This window comes from Atractosteus spatula, chromosome 6, assembly GCF_055471065.1.
Source record: "Atractosteus spatula isolate fAtrSpa1 chromosome 6, fAtrSpa1.hap1, whole genome shotgun sequence".
Taxonomy (NCBI): Eukaryota; Metazoa; Chordata; class Actinopteri; order Semionotiformes; family Lepisosteidae; genus Atractosteus; species Atractosteus spatula.
The window spans coordinates 33,419,529-33,447,334 of NC_142711.1; the positions used below are offsets into that span (position 1 = coordinate 33,419,529).

At 43.8% G+C, this 27,806-nt stretch overlaps 1 protein-coding gene across 1 annotated transcript; it reads left to right on the forward strand.

Moving 5' to 3' along the window:
- The first annotated feature begins 236 nt into the window (after positions 1-236).
- On the forward strand, positions 237-27,781 carry shrprbck1r (sharpin and rbck1 related). The gene is made up of 14 exons (XM_088918582.1): positions 237-743; positions 2,692-2,866; positions 8,082-8,171; positions 9,377-9,518; positions 10,915-11,005; positions 11,645-11,924; positions 14,061-14,185; positions 14,681-14,854; positions 20,799-20,959; positions 21,419-21,530; positions 22,297-22,476; positions 22,680-22,778; positions 23,468-23,611; positions 27,088-27,781. The coding sequence occupies exons 1-14, from the start codon at positions 474-476 to the stop codon at positions 27,166-27,168; spliced, it is 2,124 nt and encodes a 707-aa protein (XP_088774708.1). The 5' UTR covers positions 237-473; the 3' UTR covers positions 27,169-27,781.
- The last annotated feature ends 25 nt before the right edge of the window (positions 27,782-27,806 follow it).

Genomic DNA, 27,806 nt, shown 5'->3' on the forward strand with positions numbered 1-27,806 from the left:
ACGGCAGCTGAATCAAATGAAGCTCTTTCGTCGGTTCCCTTTTCTATTACAGGAAAGTGAAACTCATATTATTCCGAAACGACACGGCTGTCACGCAGAATAAACGCACTCCCTCCCCGTTCTTGAGCTCCACCGCGGTGCCGCTCGGTTCTCTGCCGCCAGTCAGTCTTGCGGACCGGATGAGCCCGTTCCTCCGCCCCGCCGCCTCGGCTGCTCCTGAATTCGGACCTGACCTTCGCGGAGCTCGGTTTGCAGGCAGGACGCGGAGAGGGGGAGTACCCGCTTCCTGCTCTGGGATAGGAAGTCGCTGTTCGGATTAAGAAAGGCGATCGGAGATGAAACAGCACCTTTCGATGTACAGATAAACAAATCACCCGACTGGCTGGATTAGTTTGGACTGGACCATCCAACCGGCCGGGCCTCTGTGCTACTGAGACTCCTCTGTCTCACCCCCCGCCTGCTGGCCCGGCGTCATGGCGCTGAGCTCGGGCGGGTGGGCGCACACCCCACCGCCCCGGACTCCCTCTCCCCCGCTCCCCGGGCCGGTGGGTGCTCAGGGCGGCTGCAACACAGTCTTGATGTCGGTGCGGGTGTCGGTGTGTCACTCCGGGATCCGACCACTATGTCTTCCCGGAGCTGGGGACGAGTCTCTGCGCTTGCAACTTAGCATGGATCCGGGCCGAGCCGGGGAGTTCCGGCTGGCCTTGCGGGATGCCAGCGCCTCGGCAGCCGGCAGGAGTGTGGTAAGACACCAGGGAAAGTGCAGTGCGAGTCGGGGAGAGTCGTAACACTCTCTTTTATTCACAGGACTAGCTGTTGTCCTTTCTGGGGTTGCAGAAAAATATACAACGAAATGACAGTTGTAGACTGACGAGTGCAAGGAAATGTGGATGACAGCCACTCCGGATTTAGTTATAACGTTAATAATATAAAATAATTATAATAATTATTGATACTTTTGCTTCTTTTAGTAAATATTGTGTTGTTTTTATGTTTGTTGCGTTGTCTAACTGCGAGTGGGTGACTGTGTTGTGTTTGTTTATAGTTAGGAGGCTGTGAGTAATCTTTATGGACTCACTGTGGCAGTGTGAATGTGCACCATCACATCACTGATGTCATACTGGTCATGGGACGCCAATGAACTAGTTTATTTAGCAACGATTCTGTCTATTTTTATTTACCATGCGCGCTTCGTAAAGTCCCTAATTAAACCAATCTCCTGTCAGGAGCGGGCCGTTTAGCAAATCCCTGGTTGTCAAACAAATGGAGGACCTCCGGGCAGCTGGGATCTGCTGTAAATTCTCTGCATGAAGTGTTCGACAGCGACTTTCCGCCAGTTAAATGCGGGCGCGTAACGTTGCATTGTTTGACGTTGTTGGAATCAATTTAGAGTATGTTTTGACGCTAAGGCCTGAATGCAAAAAAAGTTTTAACCAGCGAGCAGATCAGTTACAGGCAGCAGTCAGCACCTGTGATTAAGGGCCCAGTTGAAACTAAAAGTAGCAGACACAGTGTTCCCCCGTGACCAGAGAACCGCTGGTTTAGTGTTTTTAACAGGGAAACAACTGGTCAAAGATACGCCATGTGACACAAAACAAACACGGAAAATTAAAGCGCTGCTATGTACTATGAACACGAGAATCGATGTGTTGTGTCAAAGTATTACTGCCATTATTAAATAAAACATAAACCCCTGTTGCTGGTAGCAAAGCGTCTCTGTATTTTTATCCACATGTCATTATGAGCTCTGAATTACTGCATAAAACGTTTATTTTTTCAATAATTCCATTAGTGTTGACTTTTACAATGTTGACAACATCAAAATAGTATATAGGTCTACAGATATTATACTATATATGTGTGTTTTGATTTTCTTGAGAGCTCTGGTTTTAATTTTCAAATCAGTTAGTTTTCCAAGCTCATCACACCCTCAGGGTTAAATAGGCTGTTATCACAGGGATCTATTCAGGAGTGTCCATATCACTCAGCACTCACAAGGACTTTGTGATTAGCGTTTGGCCAGGCCTAGGCAGTCTTATGGTGCCCTGATTTCTGTTTTAGTGTTGGCCTTGCACTGAGCGTGGGTACCATTTTTACATGGACATGCAGCAGCCATGTTTCAGATGTTGTTGTTTGCTTGCTGGCAGTTAACTGACCCAAGAATCTCAAAGAGGCTTTTGTCTGTGGTTTGGTACGTATATAGCCACTTTGCATCACATCGCAAAGTTCTTCAGAAAAGACCCCCATCTAAACCAGCAATCACAAACTCAAGGGGGACTCAGGCCAGATTCTTGTTTATTCAGGATGTTGACCTGATTGTGGGATTGTTGGGATTTGTGCCCTGTGGTCATTAATACCCATAAAGTGGGTGGCAATTTGTCTTAAATTCCTCCTGGAGTTGCTGAGCTTCTGAGACCTGACCAGGTCACGGCTCAAGCAAGGCAGCAGTGATTAACACAGGAAGGTTGGTTGTCCTACTTGACATCAGACACTCATTACGAAGTCAGGCTGCTTTGTCCAGATGGATTACACCACATTGCATCAGACTCCTTCAAACTGCCCTCGTGTTCTAGGTGGTATTTGTATGAATGTCATTTTGAAAGACTGGCTGTCTGTCTGAGTCACAAGTCTTCTGACTTCCACTCCTCTCACTTTCTTTCACTGGCCCTTCCTTGCCCCTCTCTCTTCCAGTCCATCGTCGAGTTTGACCTGCGTGACGTGCAGTACGAGGTCAAGTCACTGCGCTGCCACGAGCTCAGCCTGGTCACTCCCCCCCACGACCGCATCACCTTTAACTTCCGGGACGAGCGTGAGGCACAGGAGTGGGCCACTGTGGTGACGTCATCGCTGAGGGAGGCGCACAGAGGTCAGTATGCCCCCATCTGATCTCGATTTTCTCCCCTTTCCTTCTGCTTCTTCCTCTGTTGCTCTTGGTCTCACATGGCCTGTCTTTGTCCCTCTCTGTTTCTCTGTCTTGCTTTGATTCTGAACCTGTCTCTGACCCATTCTCTTTCATGGTACCCTTCTCTCTTTCAATTGCTTTGAGGTCAACATTAATGATCCAAACCTGTTTTTTGAGGTTTTGGACTGTTCCAGTTCAGCTTTCAGGTTTTTCACTTTAAAGGGCTAGAGAGGCTGATTGGCCTCCTCATGTTTGTAACTTTTATTCTGCTTCTCTCTTTCTACTTAACCTTTATTGACATTTACTTACAGATATTGTTTTTGATTTTAACTGATAAATGGTAATGAAACATCCAATGACAGAAACAAAAAAGACTGAAAACAGTATATCAGTGCTCATGCAACTGTAGTGATGTGGGGGTTTTCCTTTTCTTTAACAATCAGTAATTGTAGTGGTAAATTGTGAAAGTACTTGACAACTTTTAGGAATCAATCAAACATAATTTGCAAACTCAAAATCCATTCTAAATGTACAGTGTACAATTTATTTATATAACACCAAAACATGTGTAACCAAATTCAAATAGTAGAATAGTAGAATATATTTGTGAAATGATCTGCTATGATACAAAAGGCTTATCATTTACTCAGGGATTACAAATATCAGAGTTAATAACTTCAGAGTTAAAATACACATTGACTATAATGTGTGTTATGGCCTAGCTCGTATGTTGTATCAGTCTCAAATAATTACATTGCATTAATTTTCTCAGATACAAGTAAATATGCATTTAATGTCATAAACTAAACATGAAACATGTTTGGAATAATTGTTCAGCTCTCAAGAATTATAATGTGATTAAAAAAGTTTTGTACTCAAAGATCTGTTGACCAAATTTGGTCCGGATGGTCTGTGGTCAGACTTGACAGCTCACTCTGTTCTGGCAGTATCCCAGTGCTGAGGGAAAGGAATAGAGTTTTGCTTTGCGTTTGGTCTCAGCAGCTAGTGTTGGCCCTCTGGCAGGTCTGCCATAAGTTAGCGTGGCTGAACTTCGGTCTTAAAATAAAATTGTGTGCAGAGTTTTCTTTGTGTCTGGCCGCAAGGTAGACAGGTAGTAGAGCTCTGTTCGTCCTGGTGCTGAATATTCCTGGATATTCAGGAAGTCCACAAAAAGACTCCCATCTGCCTTATTTTGTTCATCGGGTAAAAATAACAGTGTGTTCGCAAACACAAGATTTCTTCTTTTTCAGAAAGAATATCTTGGGCAGAATTCTGTACTGTACAGACTCAATCTCTTGCTTTCTTGGAGAAATGTTTAAGTCTGGACTGCTTGCAGTGGCATGGTTGGAAAACTCAGATTGTCAGTTTAGTTGGGGAGAGATGAGGAGCCAGTTCTTGCTTTTAAGGTACATACAAGTTGGTGATGGTTTTAGTACCAACCCTGCAGATCCCCCATTGGTGCATTTTTGGGTGATGAACAGCAAAGTTGGACCCATGGTCTCGTAAAGAAACAGCCTAGATACTTTGCTGGATTCCATCTGTGCTAAATACCGTTACACTGTTCAGTTCTGATACAGCTTTATGATGTCTCATATCAGAGGGGCCTATTAGCACATTCCTGTGCCTTTACACAGAAAGGCACCAAGCTGCTCTGTCAAGGGAACACAGACTTTTTTAGAAATCTTTAATAACACCTAATCTTAAAAAAAATAATAGACCTTGAGTAGACCTTGTTGCTAACAACAAACTAAAGAAAACCACCCTAAAGGGTTATTGAGATCACATTAATTTTTTTTTCGGTTCAGTTTTAAAAGGCAACCATTCAGTTTGAATCCTGTACTGGAAATCTGAAGACAAGCTTGTCTGATTTTAAAGCATTGGTTTAGTTTAAGTTTAGTTTTACTGTCCATTCACAGTGGAAAGTGTTGAAAGGCTAATAATAATAATAATTCCTTAAATTTATATAGCGCTTTTCTGGACACTCCACTCAAAACAATTTACAGGTAATGGGGACTCCCCTCCACCACCACCAATGCGTGGCATCCACCTGGATGATGCGACAGCATCCATAGTGCGCCAGTGCGGTTACAACACATCAGCTATCAATGGGGAGGAGCAGAGTAATGAAACCAATTCATAGATGGGGATTATTAGGAGGCCATGATTGGTAAAGGACAGGAGGAAATTTGGCCCGTAAGCCGGGGTAACACCTCTACTCTTTTCAAGAAACACCCTGGGATTTTTAATGGCTACAGAGAGTAAGAACCTTGTTTTTATGTCTCATCTGAAGGACGGCACCCTACTGGTCTCTCTAATACCTCTTCCAGCAGCAACCATAGTTTTTCCCAGGAGGTCTCCCATCCAGGTACTGATTACCCTCATACCTGCTTAGCTTCAGTGGGCTGCCAGCTGTTAGTTGCAGGGTGATATGGCTGTTGGCCAAGCAAACTGCTCCAGGTGAGATAATTACAAAAGGAAAAAATGATTAGTCCCACAAACACCTGAAGTGTGTACCCCTGATCACAATTTGCTGTGAAAAATGCTGTTAAGAAGATACATATTTACTGGGTAAAATATCTACTATGGTGTTGTTGAACACCTGCAAAAAACCCTAGAAACCTTGAATATAGAGGTATACTTCAAGTTCACATGTACTTTTTGGCTGCATTATGCAGCAATATTAGTGTGATGAAAAGCATTTATGATTTTATTCTTATTGACATTTTCTTGCATATCTACTAGTTTTCTACAAAAAACATATTGGAAAAATATAGGTCTAGTGCCAAGAGTTACATCTATAGGTTTAGGGGAACTATACTTAACTAGAAAACACAGTTGTAACAAAAATATAAGACTTTCTTGTAAACATTATTATGTGCACAACAAAATGGTAAGATGTTTGTGAAATAAGCACCAGCCACTGGAAGATGCTCACCCAGGAGCGTGTTGAGCTCTGTGATCACAGGTTCAAGCCTGGATCTTGTCACTGGATCAGGGCTCTCTGCTCCAGTGTTGAGACGTGTGAAGCTGGGCAGTCGGAGAAGTTTATTCTTTTATTGCTTTTCAGCTGTTTCTGAAAAGCTGATCAACACATTTGTATTCTCCTGAATTGACTACTGTAACACTTCGCTTGCTGGGGTTTCTAAATCCACATTGAACAAACTCCAGTATGTCCAAAATTCAGCAACATGAATCCTGACCATGTCTAGTGCAAGTGATCACATTACTCCTATCCTGGTATCCTTGCACTGGCTTCCTGTCAGGTTTCGTGATGACTTCAAAATCCTCATGCTCACCTGTAAGGCTCTGCATGGCTTGGCATCTCAGTACCTGTCTGAGCTACTATCGTCCTTCTCCCCACCTTGCAACATTCACTCTTCTAATTCTGGTCTCCTATCTGACTCCAAGCCTGTCTGCACTCTGTGGGTGAGAGGGCCTTCTTCTGTTATTAGGGGTGGGAATCTCTAGGCACCTCACGATTCAATTCAGGGTGGCACAATGCGATTATAAATCAATTCTCGATGCATCTAGATTTTTTTTCTATAGATGATGATTTTTTTTTCTTACTGTGTGTCTGGAGTACACGAGACACGAGCTGCCACTCATCTGTGATGTAGTGCGTGGTAATAGGGATATCGGATTCTGTTGCAATGGACGTCCACGCATCACAGGTTATTGCCACCCTATTTGCTTTCTTCAATGATTCCAAAACTTGAGTTTTGGTGTCGTTGTAGGGCGTTGGTATTGCTGTTTCACTAAAGTGACGCCGAGACGGTATGTTGTACCTCGGCTCTGGTGTTTGCGACATTAAGTGACAGCCCGGGTTTCAACAACGGCGTAGGGGTGCAAATCTTTTGTGATAATACTTGCTATAGACCTGGTGATTCTCTTCACCCTTTCCGAACTATGTGGAAGCTTTGACGCTTGCTCGAGAGTTCTCTGTTCAGCAGCAACAAGAGCAGGCCGTTTTTCCTCCAACTCCGGATGGAAACGTGAAATGTGATTGTGCATTTCGTTGTGTTCCCGAAATATTTTATCTTGGTATGACACAGCTTCCACACTGCTTGGCTCTTATCCAGTTCATTTTTACCTTTTACTTCATAAAATCCAAAACGTGCCCATACGGTAGCTTTCCAAGTGGAGGGTGCAGGCTGAGTTTGTCCGTCTTCATAAACTGGATAGCTTAGCTTAAGCATGGCGCACTTGTTAACCTATACATCTTTACGTTTCACCACACAATTAGTTTCGTCTTAAGCACAAAAAACTAAACCATTATTATTTGTTCTATTTGTCCTTTACGTTGTATTGTTTTTATCTGAAATGTTTAGTACTGTGCAGAGAATCACGATGTACCTAAGAATCGATTTTGTTTCCCCACCGCTACCTGTTATGCTCCAAAGCTCTGGAACTCTGTCCCTTAGGATATCAGTCACTCTCCTTGAACTCCTTCAAATTTAGACTCAAAACCTTCTTCTTTAGAAAGGCCTTTACTGAACTGGCTCTGTTATTTACCCTTCTGCTCTTACTGTAATCAGAGGCGCTTTGAGAAGCCACCTTTAAAAGTCCAATATAAAATAAAGTTTATTATTATTAAGTCTGTCCCCACCTTCCTTGTTCTACTTTGGGTGTGGAGATTGCAGACATCAGCTGACAGATGAAAAATCACACAGTTGACAATATAACACGCTGGTCCATTCCTTGAAGTGCATGTGATCGGCCCTGAGAATTTGTGTATTTTGTTCACCGCAGCAGGAGGTGACTCTGGGCTTCTGGGACTTTCTGTGGCCTCCAGACTGAGGGCTGTGAGGTGCGCTGGCTCAGTGTCAGGATCTACTTAAAGATCATTACTGTAAGATGAGCTTGCTTCTGGCCATGGTCCCTTAGCAGAGACAGCAGCACTCAAGCTTGGTTTGAAGTTTTGAATTATAGTACCCGTTTGTCCAGGTATGCTTTTGTGTTTCTCTCACGGATGATTTAACGCTGGTGATTGTGTCTGCCCTGCAGGGCCTTAATAGCTCAGTTCAGTGAGTGAAAGGCTAGCTGACTGCCAGGATATGGATGTTTGTTTTTTTCTGCTGTGTGGCAGCAGGTGTGAAGATGGGGGTTCCCAGTGTTTAGGCCATCTAAACCAACCACTTACCTCTCTTCCCCCCCGTCCTCCTCTCTCCTGCTATCCCAGTGGCAGACAGTTCCTCCCAGACCCCAGAGGAGAGGCAGCTCCACCTGGAACCCCTGGAACCCACGGCGTCTGTTACCCTGCCACGCGCAGGTGAGTATTGACCTTTTTCACACCTCAGTGCTCAAGAAGTTGTGACTTTTCCCTCTGTTTCCCTCTCGGGTGCAGGTCCACATCCCCTTACTGTTCTCCCCTGTTATGATTCAGCTCAGTTTAGAACGACTCCTTTAGTGGAACAGGTTAGAAATGCTTCTCTAAAGTGTATTTAATCATAGATTATAGTATGGGACAGACAGACAATCGGGTGGTGCTGTATTATGTCACCCTGAAAGCCACAACTGGCGGCTCACTGAAGCTCAGCAGGTGTGAGCCTGGCCACTACCTGGATGTGAGACCTCTTGAGAAAGTTGAGGTTGCTGCTGGAAGAGGTATTAGAAGGGCCAGTAGGGGGTGCTCACCCTGCAGTCTGTGTGGGACCTAATGCCCCAGTATAGTGATGGTGATACTGTACTGTTAAAAGATGCCATCATTTGGATGAGCCGTATCTGTCTAGGATCTGGCTTCATCACTTTGTTCTCCTCCCCACTGATAGCTGATGTGTGGTAAGCATTCTGGCGCACTATCGCTGCCGTCGCATCATCCAGGTGGGGGCTGCCCATTGGTGGTGGTGGAAGAGAATCCCCATTATATGTAAAGCGCTTTGAGTGGAGTGTCCAGAAAAGTGCTATATAAGTGTAAGGAATTAATTTTTCTTATTTTATAATCTCAACGTGCAGAGTCCTGCAGTTGAGTTATTTTAAACAGTAAATGTAAGTTCCCCTGCCAATGTGGAAGCAGCTGTCCATAAAAGTAGAAGTACTGTGAACTGCCATTCTTTGCTGGACACATGCAGCTTATATTATGACAGAACAGGGGTAGAGCTATTAATTGCAAATATAGATATTTAACAGACAGGACAGGCCTCACTTATAAGTTACTAATAAGAACTCTTACAATTATGAGGATGGACTCACTGTGAGCTTTAATAAGTAAAGATTACTGTCCTGTCTTTCTGCCTGTGCAGGGACTGTCAAATACCTTCTGCCTAGTCCTGTATGGGAGTTTGATATAGCCAGTTGTTTATTTAATGAAGTTAATAAGCTTTTAACCAGACAGCAGAAAACCAGTCAGCATCAAGAGCTGGTTTTATGGAGGTTGTGAAAGGCTGGCCTTTAAATAGCTGTGACATAGCTGGGAACACAGACCCATGAATGACAAGCTCCTTTTCCTCTATGCTCCCCTCTCCCCTGTTTTTGCAGAGGACCTGTGTATAGAACTGGCCACAGCAATTGAGGCTGGCGACGCCAGCTCAGCCTCCCAGTGCGCAGTGTCACTGGCCCGCCAGCAGGCGGAGCTCACAGTCCGACTCCGAGAGAAAAGCTACCTGGACACCGAGATCAGGTGAGAGAAGCTGAGAGGCATGTGGGAGGTTAGAGTGGAGGGCATAATGGGTAGTACAGGTTGGAAGCCTATAGGGCGAAGAGGGATAAGAGAGTATGAGAGAGCAGGAATGATTGAAAGGAGATGGGAATATCATGGATGAATCTTATGAATTGAGGGAGAGAGTCTTTATTATCCCCAAGGGGGCAATTTGTTTTCCAGCAGCAGTGTTGGTGTACAGGCGGACAGTAAAAAAACAACAGTAGACATATTTGCATAGAAAATCAAGTGTTAAGCAACATTAAAGCTACAGGTATGAATCAGAGCTTAAACCTGTTGGTTTCGGAGTTGGGGAGGCGGTATCTGCGTTCTGATGGGAGTAACTGGAAATTATTGAAGAAGGGGTGTGAAGGATTGTCACAGATGGATTTTGCTTTATGCAAAACACGTCTATGATAGATGGAGGAGAGGGCAGGAAGATCAACACTAAATGACATCTGACATATTTTCACAAGGCTGACTAGTTTGTTCTTGCCTCTCAGATTCAGGTTGCCAAACCAGCAGATCAGGGTAAAAGCTAGAACACATTCAAGGAAGGACCGATAGAACAAAATCAACAATGAATCATCAACCTTAAAATACTTTAGCTTCCTTAAGAAGAAAAGATGTTGTTATCCTTTTTTGAGGATCAAGTCAGCATTGACTTTGAAATTTAACTTGGAGCCTAGAATGGTTCCCAAGTACTTGTATTGTCCTACTAGCTCCACTCCCCCCATGTTAACAGTACTTTCTCTTACTCTCAATATAAAAGAGTTATTGACGGACAAAGGGGTAGAGCAGTGAATCAACAGTGAAGGTGGTAGAGATGAATAATTAATAATTGCGTTTATATTGCATTTTTCATTCTGAAGCTTTTTACATCTAGAAGGAGGTATGTTTCATCTATCACTGGAGGGCAGTACCCACTTGGGTGAGGCATGGTTGCCATTATGTGCCAGCAGTGCCACTATACAGCAAATCAGATGGAGAAGTGTGAAATTACTTCATCAGCAGAATTAAGGTGGGATATTAGTGAGTGAAATGTACCCAGGTTACTGGGGTAGGCACCCATTCTGGATCATATTTTAAGGTGCCATGGGACTTTTAATGGCCAAGTAGTCAGCAGCTCAGTTTCATGATTCATTCAAAGGAAGCTTCTATAGTGCGGTCTCTCTTGATTCAGGCATTACTTTTTTGGAAATTCTGGTCCAAAGGGACAAGGGCCACCTACATGTCCACCAACTCAACTTATACAGGCGAGTGTATCAGCTGTCTCTCTTTGAGTCACTGAAGAAGGAATGAGAGAAGATAAAAGGAATATCTGCTGCTGCTATATACCAACAGCTAGAGTTGGATACTAACAGTATCTCTCTCTCAGTTTGAAGGTAGCAGTGGAGGACGCTTCCTCTTCCTGTTGTGTCACAGTGAAAGTCTTCCCTCACATGACCATTACCTCCCTTAAACAGCAGGTGAGACTAGAGCCCCCTTTTAGTCAGTTTCTGTGTCTGTTTCCTTCTATGGGTTTCTGTCTCTCACCCTTTATAATTGTACAAAAAAGCAAAGACTGTGATAGTTTCTTGACTTTATTGTTTTTTTGCGCACAAAATACTATAATGAAACACCAGTATTTTCATCTAATAATTGTCATATTTTAACCTGTTTAGTTATTCAGAATGTGTGACCACTTAGCAATTTAAAGTATTTTAAAACTTTTTTAAACTGATATCATGACTGCTATACACCAAGATTTGGAAGTTCAATATTTGATAATGTGAGCAGCCAGTGACCATAACCCTCTCATTTTTAACCAAAGGCAAATAAGTATTTACTTCACTGTGACTTAAATTAGGATTAGTACAAAACAATGAGGTAGTCAACAGTTCTCATGAAACGGAGATGATCCTCAACCTTTAATTAGGTCAAGAAAGCAGATAGCAGTTGTCAAAGGTGGTTTAAACAAAGCAGTTGTCTTTAAGAGGTATTTTTTTACATTTTATTTGTGAACCAATAAAAATAATTGAAAGAAAGCAATCTTCTGCATACTTCCTGTCTCCATTTCTGTCTACCTGTCTCTTCCTCTTCACTGTCGGTTCCACTCTCTCTCACAGGTCTTTCTGGACTATGGGTTTCACCCCCGTGTGCAGCGCTGGGTGATCGGTCAGTGTCTGTGCGCAGACCAGCGCACTCTGGCATCCTACGGCGTCCGTCGTCACGGTGACACGGCTTTCCTTTACCTGCTGTCTGCACGCCACGCTCGACTGTCGCGCCAGCTGTGCCAGCAGGACCAGGAGAGTGCTCTGCTCACCAGTCCCCCCTCCAGCAATGGCCTGCCCCCACAGGACTGGAGGGGCTACAACACCCTGCCGGCCCGGTTACCACATAGCACTGGTATGGAGGAACTGACTGAATGGCAGAGCACTGACTAAATGATGAGGTTTTATGTTTGACGGACTGATACTTCTCTCTCTTCATAATACACTTTTCTGTCTCCCTGGTAACTTCTCTATGTATCCATAGGTCAAGAGTGACCATGATAATGGGAGACTGTTATGGTAAAGTTTATGGTAAAAACTTTCCGGAAAGCAGGCTTCTAAAGAAATGAGGGCTATTATTCATCGACTGTTAACTCGATCTTTGGTCATTTACCTAAATGGGGTGCTGTTCACAGCTGCAGAATTCCAAACATGGTACCTCTCCTTAACAAAGATGAATAGTATTGAATCTGCTAGAATGAACTTAAGATTGTTATGAACATATGGAATCTTAGAGGTAAAGATTGATTCTACAGTTGAAAGTTGTACAAATCAAAGAAAATGCCGGCATAGTGATTAAGAACTGGTTCACATACAGGGTGTTGGTAAAGTTTAGAAAGTACTTGTGCAGTATTTGCAGTTTTTTTTTAAATGTGGGGAGTTACAAACACTGTAGTAGTGGCACAAGAAATACTAGAGGATCTTGGATCCGATTTTCTCTGACAGGCACATGCAGAGAGAATAAGGACATTAGATAAGAGTCTATTCATGATAGGGCAGAAACCTGAGATATTTTAATGCTGATAAGTGCAAAACAGTTAATACTGGATTTGAAGCATCAACCTGTGAGAAGGATTTAATTCAGTGTTGCTCTTTCCTTGACAATGTACTTTGTTCTGTATGTTAGAAGATACTGCTGTTGAGGAAGGACCCTTTGAAATAGCTTGTGGTCCCATCAGATCAGGTCAGGCAAAGCTAAAAGGGCAAATTAAATCTGTTCCTTCTTCAACAGAGGCAATTGTGAATACTTGTATCTAATTCCAAGGGGTATTGGCAAAGCTCACTCTGATCTGTGCAAAGAATTGACATTTAAGGGGAATTGAAGTCCCAGTTTCTCAGACCGATTATTAAATCTCTGGAACAAAATAAATTAATTGATGCCATCACAAACTTTTACAAGTTCAGAATTAAGTACAAAATCATGAACTTTGTGAACTTAGTTGCCATGTTGTTGCAAACCCCTGGTCTCTCCACGGGGAGCAAGAGTTCACATGAATTGTGATGTGAAGCATCCCTTCCTGCTCATTAGCCACTGTAATAACTAATGCAATGTGATATACAAGCAAATAAGTACAGGTTGTGTAGCAGAAATTTCACTGCAGAAAAGCTCCAAAGTGACCTGCACGCAGTTAACGAGTGAGATGTATTTGTCAACAAGACCATCTCAAAGTTCAGAGCAATATTTCTAGCAGATTAAAAGATGTATTCGTAAGCCTGCTTGTGTACAATGGGATAGGGCAGCTTCAGCTCAGCGGAAGTTTGGTTACCTCGTTCTGAATCCCAGAATGTGGGGCTGCACATTCCTGAAAATTCTGTCTATTTTGTGATGTAAATTGGAGGCTTTACACATTACTGTCTACATTTCACTTTTATTGTGGTCTGAAATGCACTCATTATTTCTGATTCTTTCTAACCTCGAAATATAAATATAGCATTGCAGTTCCCCTTTAAGAGAATGATTCACTTTTTTTGCTTTAGATAGATACTTTATTGATCCCGTGAGGGAAATTGCAGTGCAACAGCAGCTTAACACAGTCAACACAAAACAGCATAACGAATGATACAATAATAATAATATAATACATACAATACAATACAATCAGTACAGTGAGAAGTGCACTAAGAAGAGTTACTCACAGTCCAGAACATACAAAGAATAAACCAGAAGTGATGTGGGTGACAAGAACACATTGATGAGCCATGTCATTTATTCCTTAGATCGCTGAGGACATGGCTGAGTAATGTTCTGGAATTTCTTAGGGACGAGGAACCTGCTAATGACATTTATTTTCGTTTTCTGTCTGACTTGCTGTGAACAGCTGCTGTTCATCTCCCTGTGTTGTATCTGCCGGTAGCTCTGTGTTGGTTTGTGTACGGAACCATATTGAAATGTCAGTGTTTCTTGTCCGAGTTTTGTGATTGGGAGTCAGAGTAGGGAAAGATGTTTATTGGCTTCTGATGGATGTCTTACCTCTTTTGGTTGGCTGTGCAGGTGGAGGGGGTGGGACAGACCGGATGGGCATCGGTGACATCAGAGATCTGATTAATCTGGAGATGCTGCAGCTAAATGAGGCACTCAGCAGCAGCACAGCCAACTCTGCACCAAGCAACACACAGGTAGTGTGCACTGCCAACACTGTGTCAGCCTTACACGAGCACAGCAGTACGACCTTTGTGTGCGTGGCCATGTTTTTATGTCAGGTTTAAGGAGCAGTGGAAATTTATGTAGGTTTTTATGTTTTACTTAAGCTGCTGTTAATATCCTACTAAAAGGGCTTGTGTCTGTTGTATATAATGGAATTCTTTTCAAGTGGAATAAGACATCCTTACGTTTTGCCTTCTGTCCAGTGTCTGTAATGTTTCGTCGCGTAAAATCAAGCACAGAATCCACTGCCCATCTCGGATTTATTCAGAACAATTGGATATATGTGAATTCTAACCCTGTCTTCACCATTTCCTCTCTTTCTCTGCCCTACTCTTTCTTCTGCTCTGTCTACCCTTCTCTCTGTGTACTCGCTATGCCTCTCTTTCTTTACCCCCTTTTCCACCTCCTGCCTGCCTTCCTACCTCTCCCTCACTCTCTCAACCCCCCCCCCTCCTCGCCCATCGCAGGCTGGCTGGTCATGTCCTTCCTGTACCTTCATCAACAAGCCCACGCGGCCAGGCTGTGAGATCTGCAGCTCAGACCGGCCCGTAGGGTACGTGGTGCCAGGGGGGTACCGCCCAGACCCCGAAGAGCTGCACCGCATCCAGCAGGAGAAGGAGGCAGTGAGACAGTACCAGCAGGTAGGACAGACTGACGCCGAGGTACTGAAGAACTGAGAGACACACACTGTCACGCTGACACAGACAGACACACTGCCACACTCACAGACATAATGGGCCGCAGACCAGATAGGATGATTCGCAGACACCCAGGGCAGACGGACACACCAACACGACAAGTAGTTAAATGTACTCGTGCGCACAGGGCAGACAGACAGAACCAGGAGCAGCAGAAGTGTGGGGAGTGACTGCCCGGGCAGGTAGAACAGACTGTTTGCTGTCATGGCTCTGCACTATGCTTGAGGGTGGACTGTTGTCTTCTCTCTGCACTGCTTCAAATCGACAGGCAGCTAGTGCGTCAGCCAGACGGTCAGAGTGTCTTAGTCAGTGGTTCAGTCAGTCTGTCCACAACGACGTGTCTGAAACACGGGGTCGTGGACTTGTCATGTGGATTTTCTGGGTGTACGTGTTCAGACAGAGCAGATGTCTGGGAAGAGGGAGAGGGGACTCTATGGACACAGGTGGACAGAGGAAGGAAGAGATACTGTAACAGCAGGGAAAGGTGTGTGGATGTCAGGAGGATAAGGACAGAGAAGAAGGGGTGCAGATGAGCATGTGCAGAGGCACATGGTTAGGGATAAGGGGGCAGACGTGTGGGGTACAGACTGAAGGATTGTGAGTTAAGAGGACAGAGGAGCATGGGAGAAACTTGGGGATATGGCAGCAGTAAAGGACAGGAAAGGGACTTGAACAGAGAGATAAGGACACAGATGAAAAGCGAAACAGAGACAGAGATATAGACGGGGGTCAAACGTAGGAAGAGGGGACAGGGACGTAGCGTAGACAAGGTGGAGGGGCATCAAGGGTCCGAGGGAAGGACAGGTAGGGTGTAACTGAGCCTGGGACGCTCCCTCATGCTGACCTCTCCTCTCTCTCTGTGTTTAAGGAGAAAGGGAGAAGAGAAGAAGTGCTGGGGGGCGCCGCCACACAGAACAACGCCCTGCTGCACAATCTGAACCTGCCCCCGAGTCTGGACTACTGACACCATAACCAACTCTTGACACACCACTGACTGGTCCACACTCACGCACACCAGGGGCTCCCGGACACCCAGACCCCAGGAGTCCGGGACACTCCGAGATAGGAGATGTTTTCAAAGCAATTGAATCAATCTGGGTGTTAAATCTTTGCTATCAATTTTGCTCTTTGCTGCTAACCAGATACCTATACTAAACATTTTTTTTCACTTTTTTTCACTTGTTCCTATTTTAAATTATTTGTTAACCTTCTGTTAATTGCCGATTAACACTGCAGAGGCAGTATTTGATCGATATCTTACGATAGCTACTTACGGAGCTATAGGAACATGCCATATAGTAAACCTTAAAATATGACCTACATTTATTTTTAATTTCACAAAAGACTTTGATGTTGTCTAGATTGTTTGTGATATTTTCTGATTAGAAGATGCCTTCAGTGCAGGCAAGGATTATTCCTCAGTTTAAAAATGCATTGCTTCAAGTTAGAAGGACAACTTTAAAATCCCAACCTGCGTTATTGCGATGTAGGATTGTGGGAGCAGGTTGCAGGTCTTCACACAACCCTGTACAACACATCCTGAATCCGCTTTCTGACTGGACTGCTGCTACATGGAATACTGTTGTACTTACCACACACACTGACACACACAGCATACTAACATCAGAAACAGCACAGCCATGAGAGACACCTGCACAGCACCCCCTGCTGCACACTGCCTGCATTGCCTGCTTTACAGACATTTCTGCAGAAGGGGTGCAGCTACCAGCAACAGGATTTTAAAACGGTTATATTTTTAAAGTATTGTATTTTTTGTTATTTTGAATTGTATTGGTTATGTTGTGTAACTAAGTGGTGTCCTAGTGCGTTGGGATCACAGTTTCCTGCATAGTGTTAACAGTATGAATTTCTTTGCTCAAGTTCAAGAAATTATCATTGTTCTAATGGTAAGCAAAAGCCAGACGATATTTCCAAAGTTGGTTGACTTGAAAACATTTCGTTTCTATATTCACTTCCTGTGTTGTCCCTTTCAAAACTTGCACTTTGACGTGTCTGGAATTTGACTGCTTTAAGAGAGCACCTTTATGCCCTTGAGCAGAAAATAACTGAAAAGCACCCTGTAATTGTGAATAAATTAATAGTTTTGAAATATATAATAAGTTAACTCAGATTCTTAATTGGTATTGGTTATAATGAGCAGGGTGTTGGGTGACTTGGGTGAGCCAGTATTCTAGGGTCGTTCACCACATGAAGGCTTCTGTTCACAAATGCACTGGGAAATCTCCAAGCCATTATGTTCTGTGGGATCAGAGGATGACTCTGTGATCCCTGTCTCTGTATGGGCACCCCTCTAACCTCATATTGTTTTAAGACCCAGTTCCCTCAGCTTAAACTAACATAGAAGAGCAAGAAAATGTTTTGACACCACTTTCATCCAAGTTCTCTCAGTCTTTTTGTTTGCTTGTTTTATTCAGAATGGGCACTTGGCCTGTTTTTCAGGAGTCTGTGAGGTTTGGAATATTTTGTAAATGTCTATCCTGATACTGAATTATCTACCTGTCCTCAGGCATACAACAGATGGTGTATGGGAACAGTGCACAAACAGAGCATTGTGACAATAACAACAACACACGTTACACAGCAGGTTGGACAATGAACTATTTCTGCCATGAACAGATTATTGATATTCCCCTTTAAGGGCTTAAAGGTATCATACGTAAAATGTTTATTGAAAAATCATAGGGGCAGAAAACACACATTGTCTAGTAAGTTGAATATCTGTGAAATGCATTTAGTTTTTTTTAAATCTGTAATTCTGGACACTTTGAACAGATGGACTAAATCTGCTAAAAGGGAGTTTTGTCTGCTAAATCAGAAATATTGGATTTTCCCAGCAATAACTGGAAAATGCACAAATAAAACAAGGTAAAAATACTGTAAGTACTGTATACGTTTAAAATCAAAGGTGCTCTATAGGTCAATAGCATAAAATGGATGTTGTTTGTGTTTTGTATGCTTTAGTGAATTATATACAGTCTATTTATTACACATGAAATAAAAAGCTTGTATATGATAAAAAGACACAGGAACACTTTTAATGATTATGTGATTGTAGTTGTTGAAAAATAAGTCAGATGAGCCAGGAGGCATATATGTATGTAGATATATGTCCAGCAATCTTATTGTTGACTCCAGGTTGTTTGCCCATGAACTGTGACTACAATGTTTCACCCTTTCCTTGGAAACAAGTAGAAACTGAGAGTTTCTAGCACCCGTTTTTCGGCAAGTGTCAGGCTGTTTTAAACCTTGAGGGAGGGAACAGTTACTTCACTTAGCTACAGCCTGGACACATTGCTCTGTTTCTCGTTGTTCTCTCATCTGTCAAAAGTAAGAAACCTTTGCAAGTAGATGATCAGCTTTTGTTTCATGCTGTGGCTTTTCTGGTTAGTGCCATTTCATGGGCCATATCTCTCAGGGACGGGGGTAAGGAGGGCCACGTCTGTGGTCAGTGTTTTTCTGTGCCAGAGATCATTGTGCCACACTGTTCTGTCACTAGCTGGGTCGTTTTCCTTTCTTCTCTCGTACATTAGTACTTTGCACAAAGGGTTGTGGGAGTATAGAACAGGCTACCCACTCATGTAGTCAAAATCCCCCCAAAAAGCCCAAACTCTGACTTCTTTCAAGAATCAGCTGGATGAGATCATCAAATGAATTAGTCCCTAACTACCAGTTGAGCTGGATGAGCTCAATGGCCTAATCTCATTTGCAACCTTTATTATGTCCTCAGGGTGCAGGCTAATATTGTCCCTTCCCCTAGCACTTCTGTATTATTCCTCAAGTTTTTCACAGATTCATATCTCGGGATTTTTTCCAGCTAACACTTCATAATTTAAGCATCTATATTGAATAAGATCAATGAAGTAAGCAGTTAGTTAACTGGAAGGCTGTGGGTTCAGATCGCAGGGATGCTACTGCACTTGTGCCCTTAAGCTTCACCCACTTTGCTTCAACAAGATGCCCAGCATTATAAGTGGGTACAAATGTAACATGATTTGGATTAGAAGCACCATCCAAACTATTAATATAAACAGTAGGATCAGACCTCTCCAGAGGGCTACAGTGAAAGGGCCAATGTTTCTTGAAGCAGGGCCCTACTGTGGCACTTCCCCAGGTTACAGGGGTGTCCCTAAGAGCAGTGGGGTCTCTTGTAATGCCCGGTGTGTCCCCTAGTGTGCGCCCTGCTGTGGAAGGTGGCAGGGGTATGGAGGAGCAAGAGGCTTTACCGCTCTCCACAGTGGGGGGCATCAGTCCTGTTTCTTTGTGATGGAGGCGTTTCAGTGTTGAAACAGCGCCTCCAGGGGAGGAAGAGCTTCCTGTTCCTAGTCTGTAAGAACCTCTTCTGCTTCCGTTTTGTATTGTTCCAATGGAGCACCTAGTTAACTGAACCTTCACGTAGGTCGTCTTAATTGTTTTGCAGTTCTAAATGGTTTTATATCTCAAGATACTGACAAAGTGTATAAAGTGTTTTGAAAACTTTAGCCATCTGCTGGAACTGTGTGGTTCTGCATGGTTCTACTACAGCCAGACTGCAGGCGAATGAATACAAGAAAGCCACTGTTACGTTCTCTGTATTAAAGTGAAACTTGTATTTAACTGTAAAAAATATTGTCTAGAAATAAAGAGACTTATTTTAAAACTCTTGCCTTTATATGTTATTCTTCCCAGCCCTGTGGCTGGGAGGAGATGCATACTATAAAAACTGCATTAAATGTCTGTTCGTAAAATGAATTGGAACACCAGCGTCTGTAGTCTGGTTTGCACAGAGCTCCAGAGGCATCATGGGAGCTGTGCCTGGCTTCACACCCGCAGCGCCTGCCCGGAGCTCGGTGTCCTGCTCCAGGAAAAATGTAGCCTTACAGATTTTTTTAGGTCAGTCACTTCAGTGGCCTAGCAATTCCTAGCAATTTAAACTTAGCAGTTCAGAGCAGTAATTGATACTTTGGTTGAAGTGTAATCAAGAAGGTGCTCTAGCAGACCAGGCTCATGGATATAGATACCTGACCTAGAGTACAGGAATATCCAGATTTATGAAGGATCACAAGATGGGTGTTCAAACTTGCTTGTTTATTGAGTTGTTAGCAAATTATTGATCTCGGAATGTCACTTGTCACAAGCTCCTTGAAAGACCTCTCAGAATGCCATGCATAGCTTGACGTGGAGCCCCAGAGTATCCCACTGCATATAGGCCAGGTGGTCAAACATCAGATCTCTAGGGGGTTCATAATAATCATAATAATAAGCTGCTTCATCTGAAGTTTAAACTATCATCAATTACTGAAACAAGGTATTTGTGACAAAACTCTAACAGTAGGTTGGGTAGGATAGTCTCTTGTTTAGATAATAAAAAACATGCACACACACATCTACAGTACAGTCTGACTGCAGGATGGGGGAACGGTGGCTCTGTGGCTAAGGATCTGCGCCTGTGGCTGGAAGGTTGCCAGTTCAAATCCCACGGCCGGCAAAGGAAACCTACTCTGTTGGGCCCCTGAGCAAGGCCCTTAACCCCAACTGCTCCAGGGGCGCTGTATAATGGCTGACCCTGCACTCTGACCCCAAGCTTCTCTCCCTGTCTGTGTGTCTCATGTAGGTATGGAGTATGCAAAAAGACTAATTCCTAATGCAAGAAATTGTATATGGCTAATGAAGTGTTTTTATCTTATCAGATACAGTCTCTTCTGGTCGATTCCAGTCGAGGACTGGGTTCAGCTGACTGATTTTGATTATCAAAGGCTTCCACAGGGAATTTTATTTGAAGGACCGTTCCTGGATAGGGCCTGAATTGGGCCATGTGTATTGTACACCCTTCAGAGTGATGGCCTTTAACTCTGACCTCTAACCCCTGATCTGTGTCCCTGTCACACAGGTGCGGGAAGCAGAACGACAGAGGAACTTTGCAAGGCTAGTCCAGACAGATTCCCAGGACTTGGTGCCGAACCGAGAAAGTGTGGAATGCCGTATCTGTTACCTGGAGTTACAGCCAGGAGAGGGAGTACTGCTGAGGGAGTGTCTGCATTGCTTCTGCAGGTGAGAGAATGTTCTCCCTCACTGAGAGATTGTGTTTGAGTTGTCCATCTTCCTTATGCCTTTCAAAAATGTTCCTCTTTTCACTTTATTTTTCCAGGAAAGGCTCTTGGTTTCTATTAGCAGGGATCCTGATAATGGAATAGCACAGGGGACAGAGGAATGGGGAGAAAGTCATTTTGATTCAAAGTCACTCGACAGTTTTCCACCGTGTTTCTCTATCTCGGTCTTCAGTGTTTCTTTCCTCAGTTTCTTTGTACTAGCGCCGATCACTCCCCGTCTCCTGTTCTTCTGTCTTGTTTCCTGTGGCCCTCTTTGCCTGTCACACTCTCAATGTCACTAAGTGTTCAGTGCATTATAATCTTATTGTTTAGTGTTGAGTGCATTAGTATCTGAGTTAGTGAAGTGAGTGTTAGCGAATAAATGTTTCGGTGTGTCTGAGGATGATTTTGGTGCCCACAGAGATTGCCTGCGCTCAGTGATCCACGTGTGTGAGGACCCTGAGGTGTCCTGTCCGTACCGCGATGACGCCTATGCCTGTGATAGCACCCTGCAGGAGAGAGAAATCCGTGCGGTAAGGCGTTGCATAAACACTTACCCCCCTTCCCGTGAATCTCTCTCTTTTTCTGTTTCTCCTTTCTGCCAACATCCCTCTCTTTCCTCACTTCTTTTTCTCTTCTGTCAACTCCAACCGTCTCCTCTTCTTCATTCCTTCCCCTTGCCCTTTTTCTTATTTGAGAGGATCACTCTCTTTTTCTCAGGCTGTTACAGGAGGTCACTTACTGGGCTACAGCTTTATTCCTCCCCTATTAGAATTGGAAGCTGTTCTGATTCTGGCAGGTGTGGGAATTCTGGGAAAAGATTTTGAGGAAGAATGTTTCTCTAATCCCTGAGTATTTTTTCACAGTCTAGTAAGAGCGCAGCTTGTCCTCTCTGGGAAGCCAGGTCTGCTTTTGTCACCCAATTTACGTGGCCTGGCTGTGTTAGAAACATAGAGCCTTTATTTCATCAGGGTCTGTTTCTCTGTTTCACTTTGATCTCACCCTGATCTGGTAAACAGACCGGGGTTTAATAAAGAGAGAGGGACCACAGAGGGTTTATTTCCGGATTAATTGGAATTCTCCAGAGTCTTTTTAGATTAGTAGTAGTAGACTGGTGTTTATATCTGGAAACTGGGTGCCAGCAGGACTCGGAGGAGTGTCCAGGGCTGACTGTACTGCTTCAGTGGTGCCAGAGACTGCTCTGAGTGAGACAGCAGGATCATGTTCTTTGCGCTGTGTAGTGTGATGCCAGGAGCTGCAGGCTGTTCCAACACCTCTTCCCTTCTCTGTCTCTGCCAGTTGGTGTCAGCAGAGGAGTACGAGCGCTTCCTGGCACGGGGCTTGGCTGTAGCGGAGTGTCGCAGTGAAAGCAGCTATCATTGTGCCAGTCCGGACTGCCCTGGCTGGTGTGAGTACGAGGACAGTGTCAACACATTCAACTGCCCCGTCTGCCGGAGGACTAATTGCCTGCTCTGCAAGGTGATGCACGCTCTGCTTATGCAGCTTATGAACACTGCAGAAAAGACACACACTGCATTAACCCTGCAGCCAGTTCAGTGTTTATACATTGAACACATGATGTATAAACACATCACATCATCACACAAGCTTCTAGATACCGATTCAAAGACAGCAAGAGCCTGCTCACCCTCTGTAACCCTCTCTTCCTCTTTTTTTCCCAGGCAATCCACGAGGGGATGAACTGCCGGCAGTACCAGGACGACCTGGCAGTGCGCGCAGTCAATGACTCTGCAGCCCGGCGCACACGGGACCTGCTGAGAGTGAGTCTGGCTGACAGGACCATAGTGCTCTGTCTGACTCACTGCTTCTGTCTCACTGCCTGTCTCTCTCGCTAACTCGCCGCTTCTGTCTGACTGCCTGTCTCTCTCGCTAACTCGCTGCTTCTGTCTGACTGCCTGTCTCTCTCGCTAACTCACTGCTTCTGTCTCACTGTCTGTCTCTCTCGCTAACTCGTCGCTTCTGTCTCACTGCCTGTCGCTCTCTCTGACTTCACACTTCTGTCTCACTGCCTGTCTCTCTTACTGACAGACCATTCTCTGTCTTGTTGGTTGAATGTCTCTATTTGTTTTACTAACATATTGACACTCTGTGCAACAGGGATTATTTTTGCACCAAGTCGGTTACAAAAAGTGATATTACCTCCGTGGACCCTGGAGATCGAGTTCTCCCTTCATGAAGTTCAGCCTTTTGGTATAGTAGAATTCTTTGCTGTCTGAGGAGTATGTGGGGTTGTGTTGAAAATCCTGTTTTGGGCAAAACTGTTCTCATCACAGTTGTACTCTCAGTGCCTGGGTGTTGATCTGTAACAGACTACCTGTCTGTGAGAGTCTTGCTAACTGCCTGTCTCTCCGTGCTGCTCTGCATCTGTACAAAAACTGTCAGCCTATCTTTCTGTTTGTTTCTGACTGTAACTCTGGCTGTCTTTAACTCCCTCTTCCTCTCCCCCCAGTCTCTGGTCCAGACGGGGGAGGCAATGCACTGTCCACAGTGTGGGATCATTGTCCAGAAGAAGGAGGGCTGTGATTGGTTGCGCTGTACTGTCTGTCACACTGAGATTTGCTGGGTCACCCGGGGACCACGCTGGGGGCCAGGGGTAAGGGCTGACTCTTCTCGTTTCTGTGTCTGTTTGCCTTCCTTTCAACCTGTCCAGTATTCTTTGGAAGCATAGGTATGGCAAATAAGACTTCTGTGACAACCTGTTCCCATCTGGTGTTTGAATTTAATCCAGTTCCATACAAAATTATTTCATTAATAATAATAATAATTACTTACATATACATATAGCGCCTTTTCTGGACACTCCACTCAAGGCGCTTTACAGCTAATGGGGACTCCCTTCCACCAATGTGTAGCATCCACCTGGATGATGCGATGGAAGCAATAGTGCACCAGAACGCTCACCACACATCAGGTATCAGTGGGGAAGAGAGCAGAGTAATGAAGCCAATTCATAGACAGGGATTATTAGGAGGCCATGATTGGTAAGGGCTGGTGGGAAATTTGACCAGAATGCCGGGGTTACACCCCTACTCTTTTTGAGAAACGCCCTGGGATTTTTAATGACCAGAGAGAGTCAGGACCTCGGTTTTACGTCTCATCCAAAGGACGGCGCCTGTTTACAGTATAGTGTCCCCATCACTATGCTGGGGCATTAGGACCCACATGGACCGCAGGGTGAGCGCCCCCTGCTGGTCCCACTAACACCCCTTCCAGCAGCAACCTTAGTTTTTCCCAGGAGGTCTCCCATCCAGGTACTGACCAGGCTCACACCTGCTGAGCTTCAGTGGGTTGCCAGTTGTAAGTTGCAGGGTGATATGGCTGCTGGCCTAAAAAATTACAAAAATTACAACATTTTCTTATACATAGATTACCAGCACTAATAAACTGCTATTAAAACATTCATAATAATACACTATTCAGTGCCATAAAGCAGGGGGGATAGATTCAGGTCCTTTCGCCTGGATGTATTTTTTTTATTTAGAATCACCAGTTATTTGATTGGAATTGAGAATTGTATAACCACACACAGAGGAATGTAAAGGCAGACTCAACCCATCTTTCAACCCAGTCATCTTCTAGCACGTCACAGGAAATGCATTCCTGTACAGGAAGTTTAGAGCTGATTGGAGGAGAGACACATCCTTCACCATCCCTGAAAACCTGCAAGTGCTCAGGCATAGAGATTGCCATCTCAGACAATCCTGCTCAGTGCCACCCACCCAACTATGAAGATCCCAGTCACAGTCTGCTAGTGCCATGACCCAGGTTCAACCCCACAATAATAAAGTTCAGCCTGCCTTCAGACAAGCGCCTTTACTAGTTGAGCCACTTGTGAGATCTCAGAATTTATTTTTAAATGCAGAAAGATCATCTTATACAAAAGAAATCCACATGCAGGAGATAAGACTTATAGTCCCAAATTTCTGAACTCTGTGTACGAAGTGTATACTGTTTAACATGAGTACTGTACAGTGTCACATGACAAGTGAATATATTCTCTGGCCTACATTTTCAGTGAATGCCAAGGCAAATGAAATGTCATGAGGTCATGAAGATCATGGCAGAGCTTTCTTCGGGCGTCTTCCAGTAGTGCTCCTGTGTTGCTCTTAAGACACGCATATTTGTTTGCTTCTAAATCTTCCATATTGATAACTAGAGCAAAGGGTCCCAGCCAATAATATACAGCACAGTCACATCCAGCCTGCAAGATGACTAAATTGAGAGCCTGAGAGCCAGAGTGTACTTCTGTAGTGAAATAGGTGGATATGCTTACTACTCTTTCAAAAACATTAATCATGTATGGCAGCTTTGACAAAGGGTTTGAAATTTTCCAATAATTGTTATAACTTCTACTGTCTAGCAAACAGCTGCTTATACAACAGTAAATGTACTCAAATATACCAGGGCATTAAAACAGCAACAAGTCATGTAAAATATAGTGTTGTGGTTTTAATGCCTTTAATCCCAAAGTAAAAAGCATTGATTCACTGAAAATGTAGTTCAAATTGAATGAAGAATGTTGGGACACATCCTTCTCATGTGTGTGAACTGAATAGAGCAATGCAAGTTTCAGGATGCAGGAAGACACGGCACAGCACAGCATGGATTTGGAATGAGTTGATTACGGAAGTCCTCTGGAAAATCAGAGAGAAACCTGTATAGCGTACTTCCGAAGAACACATTGCCAATATCTATTTTATACAATTCCTGTGGAAGTAGTCCATCTGTTGTGTTGCCTTATAGGGCAAGGCAGGAAATGTCATGTTAGGACAGACTGGTTATTTCGGACAGCAGGACAAAAATTCCACAAAATGAAAGTCCAGCTGTGTAGCATTCTTCAAGGGCCCTGCTCAGCCTGCATAAAGATTCCTCCATACCACAACAGTTGGACCGCCTGCTGTCTCAAACATGAAGGAAAGTAAATTCAGTCTAATCTCTACTCAAGTCACTTCTGTGGCTGTTACTGTTCAGTGCTAGTTACAATGGCAACAGCCAGAAACAATTTCTAAACAAGCTTTCAACAAAAAAAAAACTCTTCCCCTACCCAGACAGCAATAGGGACAAACAAACATGAGCACAACAAGAGTGGAAGGAGTGGTTTTTATGAACATGGGGAAGAAGATAAAACAATACTGCACCTAGGTCTGGATTCAGATCAATCCCAAAAGCCTCCATTCTATTATTCTGACAGTAATGTTTGTGGTAAGATACAGTACATCACTTACAGTAATAATGGCAGTGTTACAAGACAGATCAGTAACACTGCTGCTAAAATACAAACACTAAACTGACTCCCAAGGCAGTAGAGGTCTTGAGCAGTAAAAAGGGCTGACAGCTAATTTGCTGCTTGTGTGTAGTTATTGAATATTATACCTTTGATTATGTGTTTTGAAACTAAACCATCAATATTGCATTTCTTTGGACAAGCAAAATGTTAATTAGCAAATAGAAAAGCAATGAAAATGAATCATGTGAAATAGTCTTATCAAAACTCATGTGGTAGCTTGCTAAAATATTAGCAACTAATAAAATTACTTTAATTAAATACATTTTCTAACCTCTTAATCCAATACAGGGTTGCGGGGAAACCAGAGCCTATCCCAGCAACCAATGGCCACAAGGCAGGATACACCCTGGCTGGGACTCCAGTCCATCACAGGGCAGGCGCGTGCACACATACACACTAACTCCACGCAGAAAGAACCCCAGGTCAGGAATCAAATGCAGGAGGGCTCCAGTGCTGCACCACCATGCCTCTCTTACTTTAATTCATTTTACAAAATATGTTTTTATATGTCAGATCTGATATAGAAGGAACTGGTCCTTAACAGTCAGGAAACAAAACTACACGTCCTCAGCTGGAAAAATTCTGGGAACCACTGAACTAGAACAGTATTTTGCAAGGTTGACATAGCATGTACTAAAGGATGGAAATTCACCCTTTAGTACATACTATGATCAAATACCATTATATAATACCATTACCATATAATGTATGTATGCCATTATATACATTAAATGTTATTAAAAAGCTTTTCAGTGAGCCACTACTTGATGCTTGTGTTGCAGGGCCCAGGAGACACCAGTGGAGGGTGCCGCTGTAATGTCAACAGGAAGCGCTGTCACCCCGAGTGCCAGAATTGCCACTAATGCCCCCTGTGGTGGGCCACTGCATTGCATCTGAGGGAGAGCCTGTAGGGAGGAGAGAAGAGTGTGTCCATTACCCTTGCAGGGCAGAGGAGGGAAGAAGGCGTGAGAGAGGTGTGTTTGTCAATCATGCAGCAATCTGTTCTTTACATGCCCAGTACTGCTCCCTGACTGTTCTCAGGGCCGAGACAGTGCATATATACTGTGCTATCATAAAAGGCTCAGGTCAAATCAAATGCATGGATGCATAAATCAGTGATTAGTTAATTGCTTCTGCCTCTAACAGTGTAATAAACAGCAGTTGCCCTAAATATAACACACTGTATATGCTGGATGGATTATGTTAATGAACACAGGATTGTATGAATGCATTTCCAGAATATGCCGACTGTGGTGCCACCGTGATGTATCATTCATGTCTCTTCTGGCATGGTCTGTCGGACTGTCAGAGGTGTTGGTGTGTCTCCTGAGACACCCACAAATCCCGTTCCTCTAGGGTCACCAGTGCTTGTGAACTTTTGCCTGTAGCAATGAAGGTTATTGCTAAGGCCACCCTTTGCTCAAGACTGATAAGTCCTGCAAATTGTGCCTTATTTTCAATAAATGGTTATTATTCTGACAGCCTGAGTCCAGTTTTTTTT

Bases quoted from the DNA above. Each gene is read 5' to 3' on its own strand.
- shrprbck1r (XM_088918582.1), top strand. From the start codon at position 474: ATGGCGCTGAGCTCGGGCGGGTGGGCGCACACCCCACCGCCCCGGACT. The intron at 14,855-20,798 runs GTAGGACAGACT...CCTGTCACACAG, and splicing joins CAGTGAGACAGTACCAGCAG to GTGCGGGAAGCAGAACGACA. The intron at 21,531-22,296 runs GTAAGGCGTTGC...TGTCTCTGCCAG, and splicing joins AGGAGAGAGAAATCCGTGCG to TTGGTGTCAGCAGAGGAGTA.